At 41.8% G+C, this 14,192-nt stretch overlaps 1 protein-coding gene across 4 annotated transcripts in view; it reads right to left on the minus strand.

Moving 5' to 3' along the window:
* MAST4 (microtubule associated serine/threonine kinase family member 4) overlaps positions 1 to 13,549 on the minus strand; it is a 286,033-nt gene extending 272,484 nt beyond the window's left edge. For all 4 annotated transcript variants that reach the window (XM_048291032.1, XM_048291031.1, XM_048291030.1 and 1 more), the window contains exon 1: positions 13,310 to 13,549. In XM_048291032.1, the coding sequence (XP_048146989.1) occupies positions 13,310 to 13,534 (225 nt within the window). In that variant the 5' untranslated portion in view covers positions 13,535 to 13,549. The remainder of the gene's footprint in view (positions 1 to 13,309) is intronic.
* Between the last annotated feature and the right edge of the window lie 643 nt (positions 13,550 to 14,192).

A 14,192-nucleotide genomic window follows, 5' to 3' on the forward strand; every position in this document is an offset into this window, starting at 1 on the left:
TGTTTCAACTTCACTATTCATAAGATATGCAGATATTACTACAAGCTTGAATTAATTTCTTAGCAATAAGTTTCTAGCTGAGAAACCAAGAGCCCAGCATCAGTTTCTACAGGTGATGTTTGAAGTATTAAATGCATTTAACTGTAAACCCAGCATGAGCTTATAGAGCTGTATTCAGGAAAAAAAAGAAAATGTATTTGCAAACTGAGCAATTTTGGCTGCCAATCCGTGTCAGCTAAAAGTACATGGAGCTACACCTACCTTAATGCATGTATGAAAATGCAACATTGTTCAAATCATTTCATTTTTATGAAGTTTTTAAAATGTAATATGTACATACACTATGGACTGTGGAGGCCTTGGCCAGCTGCTAGCCAACTGACCCAGCCATTCTCTCACTCCCCTCCTCAACAATGCACAGGAGAAAGTAAGATGGAGAAGTTCATAACTCAAGACATAAACAGAGATCTCTTACCAATTACCATGATAGGCAAAACAGCTTCAGCTTAGGGGAAATTAACTGGCTAATGAGAAACAAAGACTAATTAAAAGCTTTTTCAAAGCTCAACTTCACTTCTTCATTTCCAACTCTTCTACCTCTTTCCTCACAAGCGGTGAAGGGGACTGGGAATGGGCATTGGGAGTCACGCTGTAACAACTCCTCTCTCCCACTCCCTTCTCACACTTTTCCTTTGCTCCTCACAGAGGACGCCCCTGCAGCCTCCCACTGCCAGCACCTGACCACCTGTGCCCAGTACAACTGCACTTTTGGAAAGCACCTGAGGAGGACTTCATGAGAAAAGACACTTACTGAAACTCACTGAACACAATGGATTTACACAGGTGCTCATGAGCCCCAAACCTGTATTCCAGATTTAGAGAGCCAAAGAAGGCAGACAGGTTGCCATTTTGCCAGGCAAGAGAGATTTTTATTTTTCTTTATAGACACTCCAAGCAAACTGGGTCTGCAGCCATCAAGACCAAACTCTGCAAAGACACCCTTCCATCACTAAAAGGACAGGAAAGGGGAGAGAAAAACAGTCCTTGGTTCCTTTTTACAATTTCAGCCAGATACTAAAAAGCCTCAAAAACAGCAGCGTTACATCTATGCATAACTGAGAGCCAAGCTGAAGGCTCAACTGACCTCCATCCGACACCAATATCATGAGTTTGCCTCATGGTATTTTACATGACGTTTTATTTCGTGTCCACACAACCACAGAAAAACACTTGACTTAAGAGCCAATATGGAAGAACACCTGAGCATGCATGATGAGTACAACTAAGTACACCAGACAATGACAGTTTTGATGAAGTCTTATTATAAAAGCTCTCCGAGTGCTTCAGTGGTTAGTTATGTAGTGATGTGCTGCAACTCCAAGTACTTAAGAGCTGTGCTGAAGCAATCACCCAGGTACAGTACACCACTCAAAGCACTTCAGCAGGCTGCCTTCTACAACTCCTGCAAATGCAGACACCAGAATTATTTTAACTGCTATGTCTGTAGAAAAAACTGTTCAAAGTCAACTTCTACACACATACCTTTACCTATATTATATGGATCCTTAAAGTATATGCTTATGCTTATGGAAATTTTGTAGCAAGAAAACAGTCATGACTGTCCAAACACTAAAGGAAATGAATGTGATACCATACATTTTTATATATAATGTTTGTCAATATATGCTACCATCTAAAAAAAAAAATCTTATTATCAAGATTTCTACATCAAATACGTAATTTAAAATCATTAATCACTGAAGACAAACTATCTCCTACACTCATGTATTAAAGCTGTGTGATTTCAGGAGAGTCCTTAGATCTTAGGATCTAGCTTTCTATCTAGAGTAAACAATGATCTTTTCTTATGAGAATGTCTTTTGCCCATAGGTTTATTGAAGCAGCTTAACTGGCTTTATTTGGTCTCTCCAAACAAATGGAGACATTACACAGTTCACAGAATCACCAGATTGGAAGAGACCTCTAAAATCACAGAGTCCAACCAATGCCCTAACACCTCAACTAAACCATGGCCCCGAGTGCCACACCCAATCTTTTTTTAAACACATCCAGGGATGGTGATTCCACCACCTCCCCGGGCAGACAATTCCAGTACTTCACCACTCTTTCCATGAAAAACTTTTTCCTAATATCCAACCTATATTTCCCTTGGTGCAGCTTAAGACTGTGTCCTCTCATTCTGTCGGTTGCTGCCTGAACCAAACTGCAGGAGACATCTGTTACAGTACCATCAGAAATGAAAACAGAGCAAGCCATTGTACTTGTCCACACCCGCTAAACTATAGAGAAGACTACGGAATTTTTCCATGTTTATGTATATATAACCTCTTTAAGGATTAAAATCATGCAGAGTGGTATTGCTTTGTCTCCTAGGAAACAGGCAAATCTATTTTAAAGCAAGTATACCTAAACACAGGGAAGACACTGCCAAAGACTAATCACACGTAGGAAGAAAGTTCCTATTCAAAAAAATTAAGGCAGATAGAAAACACAGCCTCAGACAGGCAAGACATCTAAGAGGTGGATTACCAAACTCAAATCTAAACAGTGAGGATTAAAACACCACTTGTTAATTCTCTCATGAAAGCACATTACCTCAACAATAGCCAATGAAGACAGAGGAATTCATGACTAATGAAAACCACCACACCCAGTCAGAAATTTCAACTGAAATGACTGTGTTTCCAATATCACTGAAGCTGCAACTACAGCTCTTGCAGACACATTCTGTTTAAGCTTATCCAGTAATAACAGTTCATGAATCAACTGCTGCCTAAAGCTCAACACTTACTAGAAAAACCTGGCAAACCACAAACTTTTTAGATCTGGGGGCAGCACCATCAATACCCAAGTAAGCAAGGATCCTATCGTCCTCTAACAGACCCTGAAGCATACCTAGGCTCCAGTACAACTGGCACTGTATGAGATCATCAAACCTTGGGATCAGAGTAGTGTTGATCTTAAGTCATTTCCCTCAAAATATATAAAGTGCGTACACTGTCCTCAACATTTCACAGCACAAATCCATTACTCTTGCTTTGTGGTACTTGCTTATGTAGGTATGGTTCTGTTTCGTCATTTGTTTTGTAGGAACAAGATTTCTGCAAAAAGTCTATCTTCATATAAGACTCATCAGACAACTGTAGGATCCCTTTCCCAGAAGCTGTACACAAAGTTTTAATGTCAAAATAACTTTTCTGCAACACAACCTATTAAAGCTCCCAAAAGGAAAGAATAAAAGGAAAAGCATTAATTTAATTACAAGATCACTAGCATTAATTTTTTGGTTTTTAATAATAGCAGCAGGTGGTTTTACTGGTTTTAAAGAATTTCAAAAAGCATGGAAGATTTCAGTAACTGCAACTAGATATAGGTGAGATACTAGCACACCTATACTTTGAAAAACATTCCCACCTTGTCCTGGAGTAAAGCCCAGGTCCTCAGAGATGTTTAGTTTCCTAATTCCAATTCTTTGTTTTTCATTGACAGATCTATGACTTAATATATCTACATTTGTCATCTGCAGTTTCTGCACTTTACTTTTTCCTAATTTAATGTCAAAACAACATACTACTTATGAGTGTCTTACTGGGAAAGCACATGTGGAATGAAACTGCTTTAGCTCCCACTGCTATAAAACCTGTCTCTACTTGCTTGTAAGTCACCAGGGCATGTGCAAGCGTGACGCTATTCCTTTGTTGTTCCCAAGGTATACTGCCAGTTTCTGGCACAGCTGCTCTCTTGGGCAGCATGCAGGTGAGGTAATGCAGACTGTAACAGCAGGGTTTGCAGCTCCCTCCTATTTCAGTGGCTATCAACATACCACAGTTCAGATGTGCTTTTCTTCACCCTCAAATAAACTTACACCTAAAGTGCCTGACAGTATGGCTTTAGGTTTTGATATATTTTTAACATATTTTTTCCTTCAATTTGTGTCCAATGGTTCTGTTAACACAATGCTAATACTATCAGAAGCATAAAAATTATTGAATGCCATGGAGAATGTTTTCCCCTAGTGCATCTCATTACACCTTAACTGAATCTCTCTTCTCCTCCTCCTCCTCCTCCTCCTCTAAAATCCTTACCCTACTTTAACTGTAGGACCACTGCTGTCTGAATGTAACCCTTGAAGTTTCAGTTGCTTCAGTTTTCAGTCACTAGTTATTACCTCTGACAAGAGCTTAAAAATATGCATGCTGAATTTGGGTGCAAGCAAACTAGGCGAGACCACAAAAACAGTTTCCAGGAGGGAAGGTAATATTCAGCACAGTGATACTATTGTAAACCAGTAAGAATATTCTTTAACTCATGTCCTTTTTCATAGAACCTTAGAATCACTGAAGTTGGAAAAGATAAGAGTCCAGCCATTAACCCAGCCTGTCAAGTGCAGCACTAAACCATGTCCCTAAGAACTACATCTACACATCTTTTGTTGCTCCACGCGACTACCTTAACACATACTCAGTGCGAGTGTATTTACATCCTCACAGCAGAACTCAGCAACCCTGAACCCACACTGTAATTCCAATACATGACCTGTAGTTCAGTAAACTCAGGAACTCAATGAAACTCAAGCAAGTCAATGACTGTCACTGCTCCACAATGGCAGATAAGTGATATGCCCAAGGTCATCTCCTTGCTGCTTCAGCTGTAACTTAGAACCAGATCTTCTAAATGTATGTACAGCCAATTCAATGTGCAGTACTCTGCTTGTTGCAGAGCTGGTCCAAGGAAATCAATGACATCTTTACCTTTGAAGTGTGTCCTCCAGTGGGGTAATGTGTTAACACCACCAGTATTTGAACAAATGGGAAGGAGGAAGAAGAAAGCACTGATAGCAAGTTAAAACCCACCCAGAAGCTTTACATTAGCACAGCTACTCATCAAAGCTATAAAGACCCAGCTGAGCTTAAGGATTTCCCTGTGACCTTTTGTAAACACTCTATTCTGTTAGCTAGCCCAGAACAAAATACATTAGGTACACTTCACCCTGCCCTTCCCTGTCATATACTAGGCACAAAACCAGAAACACAGTATGAAAGTCATCCAAGGCATTTTTGTTATATGGCCCGAATAACAGCTTTACAACGAAAGCATCCACTGAGCCATAGCTACAGTATTATTACGTTCTAGTAAAAGTTTCCTGAGGTAATAATGAAAATCAAATTAGCAGTTTAGTGCAGTAGTTCATCTGCTTCATTCACCCACAGCTCTCTTCCTCAGGACTGCAAGGCTATTAAAAACAATGGAACCAAGTCCAAGTACAATCAACTATACAGTCCCAGTAGCATGGCAACTTGGCCTCACAACAGAAGTTTGTTAACTTGGTACAGAAATACCACCATGTAAAAATTAAAAATATATTAATATTAAATTATTGTACTATATTACATTATTATATTAATATTAAAAGGATATATTGAAATATACACAGTTGTTTAAATAAAACAGTGCAAAATGTATCTAATACAGAAGTTTCTCTGCCAGGCAACAGTGAATCTCTCTTGGCTACACAAGTTCCCATCCTATAATCAACTATTTTCACACACACTTAGTAATTTTGGAACAGATTTTTTTGTAGCTTTTTTTGTGGTTGGGTTTTTTTGCTTCTTCTGAAAGTCACTTCCAGAGCGGTTTGATCAGAAAGGTAAATAAAAAACAACATTTCTGTTTTTCTAGTTCAAGACTATACATGTTATCAGTTAAGAAAAGAGTCTTGCACTCATCCCTGGTTCCCACTTGAAGTTTAAGTTACTCAGTAAAGAAACCTGTGGTAAGGGCAACCAGGCTGTTTATACTGCTGAACACTTGAGCTTTAGCCCTTGATGTACTTGTAGCTCACTTCTGAACAGTGCAAGTTCATCAGCTTAGTTACATTTGTACAGGAGGGTGAGGTATTCATCTCACTGCTTCTTGGCTGGAGCCGGAGAGTCTTTCAGATAGAAAGTTTCATGAGAGCATCCCTTTCTAATAGGAAAGGGCAAGAAAACTTTACTCAGCTCAGTAAACCAAAAGCTAAAACAGGTTCCTGGCTTGATTTCAAAGCACAGCTCGTTTGCCACCACTCCCCCATGTTTCTCACCTTTTCAGCTACGATGTCCTCAATATTTTGCTTCCACTCCATCACAACGAAAAGAGCTACCAGCATTTTATGACTTTAAGCATTAGTCTCTCACAAGTCACATAGCTTAAAACCCAATACCCCTCAACTATTATAAAGTTTCAAAAATAATTTAAAATGCCACAGCTGCAAGAGAAGAACTGAAAAAAAATGACAAATCTGAAGGCTGAAGCAACAAATTATAAAATTTGTGAGTAAGACGCTGTGTGTTCTGGACTGCAGAGTATTTCAAGCCCACATCACTGTTTTTAAAGGAGCTTAGCAATGGCACAGTAGTGCTGGTGAGATTGTAACATTGACTGAGAAGCTCCCAACATAAGCTAGAACGCTGCTGTGCTCAATACCACACCAAAAAACAACAACCAAAAAATACCAAACTGGAAACAAAACAAAAATTTTCTTCCTCCATTCTTCTTTCCCTGTTAAAGAAGCTGTTAAGAAGACTGGTATTCCTCTTAAGACAAAGCCTGAGCAGGTCAGTTCCCAACCCAGCAGCAGAACAAGCAGACTCTGCATTACTGAAGTTCTTAATAACAGGCATCTGTTTTGTTATAATGGATGTAAGAGAAAACCTCCAGCCTGGTGTCAGAGAAATTTTACTAAAGGAAGATTCAATAAAAAACTTTAGGGACTCAGTTCTCATTACTATTCTTTCCAGAGTCTTCGTGCCCCTTTTCCTACATTCCCCAATTCTGCACTTCAGATTTTTGCTCTAAAGTAAGGGTAAATGTTTTCTCATGCCTTGGACAGAAAAGCATTGCTGGTTAATGTTTGCCAGCTCCAGGTAACAAAAACAGCAGGATCAGAAACCACGTACCAATATGTATTACTGCTTCAGTATTGCAATCTTTGAGCACAGTTGGGCTTCGGGAGTGGGGGACAGAGCGCATAATTTGTGACAAAACCAAGTGGCAAGCTACCCCATTACACAAATTGTTGCAGGAAAACGCTACCTAGCTGCTCAGCTTGCTAGCTCAAGGATCTTCTCACTTACACTGTGCTTGGCCATGCTTTTATTTTATGCCTCGAGACTTAGGACTCTCTTATCCCTTCCTGTAAACTCAACTTTACCCAAGCTGTTACTGTTAGCAAAGAAGCCCTATCATACAGAGCTTCCTCATAGTAGAAGAGTAACACACCTTGTTATGTTTACCAACATTCAGTTCAAAGCAGCTTACATCTAGCCAACACACTGTCAAAGGCAGTGGACTATGTTGGACTTAGGCTGTACACCTTCTACAGAGCTGCAGCTTTTCAAAAAAGATGTTTCTTCACATTTGGTTTCACAGTTGGACATACAGACACTAAGGGATACTGAAGATTAGCTTCAGGACTATGTCCACCAGTCTGAAAAATCTAAAGGGTGCAAAAGGGCCTCTCAACCATTTCTGCAAACGATTCAGAATTTGAAGACTGTAATTATCAGTTCCTTACCCACCTCTTTCCAGAAGAATTTTAAGCATCTAAATAGTTCTGGCGCAAAAAATCAGATATGCAACTCAATGTATGATCCTGCTTCTTCACTTCTCACTTATTCCAAGTGAGAAGAACAATAGATGCTTTGGTTATAGGCTTATTTATACCCACCAGATTCTTGAAAAGTAATTCCAGAGAACTGCAAACATTACTACGGTACAGATAGTCTCAAACCTCAAGTAGCAGCACATGGCTATTATAGCCTTTAACTATGTGTCTCTCCATGTCCCAGAGGATTTCTGAGGTAAAAAGGGAGCGTAGCAGTATGCACCTTTAAAGGCCTATGCTGCACAGAAAAGGTCTAAAGTAGTAGAAAACATACATTTTCCCATACTAAAAGCAAATCCATAGTCTTTTACATGACTCTTGAGACAGCCCAAGTCACTTAAATTGTCAAATATTTCACTTTATAGGTAACTTACCACAAACATATCTAAAATACCAAAAGCAGTGCTTTTAGTCTGGCTGACATGACACAGTAACAGTTTTGCAGCTGCTCTAGACAAGTGTTTTATTTAATCCAACTACAATCATTTTAACCCTGAGAAGAATACATTTTTGATGGCATTACTATTCTTTAGTATGAGCTACAGATTACACAGTTACACTATTCATCTTTAGCTAGCTCTATCATTCAGGTGTGCTACAACAGGGAAGAACCCATGGCTGTTAGAGAAAATAAAGTTTAAAACAATTAGAGGAAAAATCTATGGTATCGCCCATGCAGTCTAAGAATGTCCCATGGTTACTTCTACAGCAGGACATGCAGGAAGGGAAAGAGGTAACAAAAACACTACTTCTAGCTAGGTCACAGTGACATTTTGCCAGAACTACAACCACCTCCATTACACATAGATGTACATGTAAACATTGCTGTTAATTCACACACTGCTTAATTTACCCCAAAGTATTTTAATTTCCACCCCTCTACCAAACTACACTACAGTTTTGTTGGGGTGAAGATCTGGCATACAATCTGTAATGCTGAAGGGACTGTACCGCCCCAGTGGGCATATGTTAAAGGACAAATGTGTGAAAGAGCAGCTTCTATAGCAATACATTCTTTACCACACCCCTCACCTTGCTATGAATATTTTAATGACAAAATCTTAGCTTCCTAGTAATTAATTCTCACCATACAGTCCTCGTGAAGCTGAAACAGATTGCAACATGAAAAGCAAGAAGGCAGATTCAGGAGAAGAGTTAACCACATCAGAAAAAGGTTTTGTACTCACTCTGTGCAGTGAGGTATCTTTTTTAATACACAATACACACTAACTGGACAGTGGGAGAAAATGTACAACAATCAGCTTCAAAGTTTAGTGGACACTTTTCATGAGAAATCTTGTCATGTTGCTCATCATCTCAATTCTTATAAACTCAAATAGTCACTTCAGTGCCAAACATTGAATTTACAGAGCAAGAACTGGAATTATTTGAGAACAAAATACCATTCCCCCCCTGCTATTTTTTTGTGGGTGGTTTTGCTTAAGGGAGTATTTTTAAGCATCTAGAATAATGAAGAGAACTCACTATGGTAATTCAGAAGACATTGGTAGGTTCAGAAGCTTCTGAATCCATTTCAGACCAAGATATCTGTTAGATGGCAAAGTATGATTCTCTGAAAGAATTCTGATCCTTCCTGGCTTGTTACTCTGCTTCAGTGAGAAATGTGTAGTTACTGTGACAAGGTTTGTAGAAAGGTGATGGAAAAGACAGACAACTCAAGACACACAATTTAACCTTCAGATCCTTGAGAATACTGGTGTAGGCAAGGGACCCATAGCTTGCCTTCATCCTCCTTTTAAGAAACAAGGTTAAACCAAGTGAGCTTTCACATCCCCTGTAAAACACTAAGATTTGAAAACCACCATCAAAAAAAGCATACCCCATGCTGAACTGAAAGACTGTAAAACATTTTGAATGATAGAAACTACTGCAGCCAGTGACACTCGGCACCATTTGCCTCAATAAATTTCATAAAACATGTTTCCTGTTCATAGCCACATTTTTGCCAAAAGGAAAACCAGTGTAGAGAAGACAAAAACACAGCAGAAAGGAAAATAGGAAAAATCCTGGGGTTTTTTGCATTTATCCCTGTTCCCATCATGCCAGTCCAGTATTGATTACACACAAACATTAGAAGCAGATAGATTACAACAGAAATCATACTGTTGCCCAGCCTCAACTCCTCTCTTGACAGTCTGGAAAACATTCTTTCTTGCAAAGAGAGTTCTGAAGAGAATATGGAATAAATGAAAAAACTAAACAATCACACAGCATTAGAAATGCAGTGACCCATCATCTGTGTAACATTCTCCTTGAGGGCCCTTCACCATACAATTCCATCCTGTCTGTCAGCAGTTAGCCACTCACCTCAGAAGTGCATAGGCAAATAATCTGCTTGAATTCATTTGTGTTTATGTGCTTGCTATCCACAGCATTTCAATGCACAGATGTCCCAAAACAAAGCACTTCTCAGATGAAGTTAGTGTTAAACCCTTATTTAATTCTCATGTGTCTAAGGTCTCAAAGTAAGACATCAAAAACACTTTGGAAACTGATGACTGTACTCTTGTAAACTATTATTTGTTCTTGCTCACATGAAATGAGAAACTGCTTTTCTTCAGGTATTTTGTGGTTTGATTTTTTTTTTTTAAGGTGAAGTTTATGCAACTGTAGGATGAAGTAATGATAACAGGGAAGAAAAAAAAAAATTGATGTAGCTTCTCTTCCCACCCCTTCCTTCCCTGTTTTCCTCCAGGAATTAACTCTTACAGACATCATACTCAGAAGAGGAGTTATCATGCTTCCAGTTCAACAGCCTAATTTCTGAACATTAAAGAAGCTGACCTACTCTAGACAACAGCATTAAGCTTCCTTCACTGAGGTGGGAGATGAATCACTCTTTTTGGTAGAATAGAAATGTTCATATCATTCTCCAGAAAAAGGCATAAAACTCATAATGGACCACAAACTGAAAATCAGCACATAAAAAACAAGACTGCTTGAGAGACCTCTGTTCTACCAGATCTGGCACAGTATAAATCAGAGTATGACATCCTGATTTTTGATATCATGCTTCAAGACAGATGTGACCAGCTGGAAAGAGTACACAGGACAGCAATGAGAATGATCAGATGTCTGGAAACACATTCTATAAGGGAAGATGAAAGCCACTGGGGCTGTTTAAGCTAAAGAAATCCAGGAGGAGACAAGGTTCAGGGTGTCAAGTATATCTTATACAATGTCACAGAAGAAGAAAGAGTTCTACTGAAATACCACATGAAATAGTAATGTGTATGGGAAAATCTACATGTTTTCTAACGTTTATTTAGTTTGGAAACATTTTATATGCCATGGCTTTCAAGAATTTACTGGCAGCTAAAGTAGAAATAGAGGTAGCAGGACAATCTGTTTCACTGCTGTCTGAAGGATACCGAACAGCTGTGACAACAGATTCAATTCTGCTATGTTGGCAACAGGAACAAGGACAGGACAAGAGGAGAACTGAAAACTGCAAGCACAGGATCAAGCACTTGGGATCCATATAACTAAAAGAACTCAGTAACAGAACATCGCACAGAACATCAACATTTTTGTTATTTGACAGTAATTAAATAGGCTATCAGTGTGAAAACAGTATCTTCAAGCACTTCTCTCAATGGGATACCTTCAGCAGGTAGCACATAAAGGAAGCCTGAAATCATCTGTATGTATATCTTGGACCTCAGCCTTGCTTTTCTCCACTGTCCTTAAAGATTTCCATGTGAAGAGATGCTTTCTCAGTTTTAAATTAACATTCATTTACCTCTGCACTCTAATGCACTGCGGTGTCCTTGCACAAAAAAAAGTTATTATAAAGGTGGATTTGCCAGGTGGTTCTGCAGGCAGGCAGAAACTCAGCTGCAAGCACTGACTACACCAAAATGGAAGGATGGGCAAATCAGAGCACAAAAACCAGGCAAAAAAAAGAATCTAGCAGAGGGGACTAGAGGGGACAGAATAAGGCTGTATATGCTAAGCAAACTGTCCCACAACAGTATATGAGTTTCTGCTGCTATCTGCTAGCACTACTAATTGAAGGTGAGGTATCAGATTGCCCAAACAAAATTCCATAAATGCAATGTTGAGTTATTTTTGGGCTTACCTTCTCTATACTGTCAACTCAAACGATGCCTGTAATTTATCTCCAAAGTATACACAGAAATAACGAGCCTTTACCAGAAGTTCACTGGTCTGCCAGCAGTTAGCAGTGAGTTCAGCTAACTGAACAGACAGACCTTGTATATTCCTACACGGTATTATGCAGGCTTACCAACTGAGCACTAAACCATCTAGACACCACATAATTGTGGTAAGCACAGCCCCAAGCCCACACGTACCATTCCTGCCAAGAAGCAGGATATATTAATCACCTAGCAGTGCGCTCCATACTAACGGCAGCTACGGAGCTCCTACTCACTTCAGTGAAAAAAGCAAGTTCACATCTATATATATATTAAAAAAAAAAAAAAGTGGATATATCCACATTCATTCTATTTCTATTATAAATGCATTTCACTGCAAATACATTCCACTCTTTGGGGGCTCATGCCACTAAAAGAAGCATGGAACCTGGGCTGAGTTTGAGTATTTAAGAAGAAAAAAGGGGGAGGATACAGAAAGGTATATTTAGTTCCAATTCATCATGCTGCCCTACAGTTGTATCAATTTAACAGGAGGCATCGAGGAAAGAGGGAAAAACAGGAGCTACATAAACAGCCATTACTGCAGAGGGAAACATTCCTGACAACCACAGCTTAACTAGCTGAAAATAACTTCAACCAGCTTAACAGATATTCCTCTAGAAATGCAAGATTTCTCAAAAAACCTTTGTACATCCAGTCACATAAAGGCACAGAATAAAGAAACACCACTTAAGAGCAAATTAAAAAGTTGACCACAATGAAAGACGTAAGTTAAGGCACACAAGAGATGATGCACCGAAGCAAAGTAAAGCAGCAGTCAGACAGAACAATGCACTTGGTTGGGGTCATGGCTTGAAACAGATTTAGGGAGTATGAATCATGCAACAAGATATAAATAAAATAATTTTTAAAATCCGTCAAGACCCAAAAGGGTCGTTTACATTGTGGGGGGGAGCTGTTTTGTCTTAAGAGTGACGTTAAGAAGGTATTGTAGCTAGATCAGGAGGAGAGAAAAGGGAACAACACGCGTATCCGCGTATCACACTATGGATCTATCACCCACAGAGCTCCTCCATGATCCACAGCCTGTCATGAGCTCTCACAAGAGGATTACTGTAGTGTAGGGGCTTGCCCATCACTTCCTTCTGACACTGAAGAGTTTGCTTTGGAGCAACGCTATCCAAAGGTGACACGCTCGGGAAAAAAAATAAAAAACAAACAAGCTTTCCTAAAACAAAAAAATCCCCTCTCCATACAAAAATCCCAACTCTCAATTATCGGCAGCCAAAGGGCTAGAGCCGGCAGAGCAGAAACAGAAAGGGCTTAGCCGGCGAGACTGACGCGAAAGGGGCTGTCCCCAGGTGGGCACGAAGCCGCTCCCCGCCGCGCGGTCACCTCCGCCTCGCAGCCCGGGACGGTCGCGCTGCGCGGGGCTCCCTCCCGGCGCGGCCCCGGAGCACAGGGGAGGAGAAGCAACCGCCGCCGCCCCGGCCCCGCGTACCTCCTCATCCCGTTCCTCCAGCGAGGCGTCGTCCTCTGCCCGCCCGCCGGGGACTGCCCGCTCCGCCACAGCCGTCGCCCCGCCGGGGGCCGTCGCCGCCCCGCCGCCGCCGGGCTCTCCCTCCTCGGAGAGAGTTTCCGAGCCGGAGGAGGAGCCGGAGCAAGACGAGCCGACGTGGCCGGCGCCCCGCGCCCGCTCCGAAGCCGCCGAAACTTTCTCCGCCATGGCCGGGGGCTCAGAGCCGCGCCGCCCGCATGCCCCGCCGCCGGCAGCCGCGCTCCCCCGCCCCGCAGATCGCAGCGCGGGCGCAGCCGCTGCGCTCCCGGGCCGGGCCGGGCCAGGCACCGCGCTCCGGGCGGCAGGCGGTGTCTGCGGGCGGGCGGGGCGGGCCGGGCCGGGCCGGGCGGAGCCACTGGCGTGGGGGGCGGGCCCGGCGCGGCGGAGCGCGGCGGGGGGGTGGCAGGTAGCGGGGTTGGGTCTGCCCGGTGAGGGGAGCGGCCCCTCGCCGCGGAAGGAGGCAGGTGGTAGGGGGAAAAGCCGGCGTCCCGCGGCTGGCGGCACCCTGACAGCCCGGTCCCGCCGCCCGGTGCAGGGAGGGCAGCGGGGTCTGACAGAGCCCGAGACCTGCCGGGATCGGTTCGGCGTGGGCACAGAGAGCCATGCTCCGCTCCGCTCCCGGGCGATGTCACGGGTTTAAGAGCAGCTATTTTACATTATATTAGGGTTTTCTACGCCCCTCACTTCCTCTCAAACGGAGCTACCAGCAGTTCATGGCAACAATTTTGCCGTCTTCGTACGATTTACAGAAGGCTACGGACCCCTAGTTATGATCTTGCAGCAAACAGAAGTCCCTTCGAATGGTTGACTTTGAAACGGGCATTGA

Source organism: Corvus hawaiiensis, chromosome Z (genome assembly GCF_020740725.1).
Source record: "Corvus hawaiiensis isolate bCorHaw1 chromosome Z, bCorHaw1.pri.cur, whole genome shotgun sequence".
NCBI classification, from domain to species: Eukaryota; Metazoa; Chordata; class Aves; order Passeriformes; family Corvidae; genus Corvus; species Corvus hawaiiensis.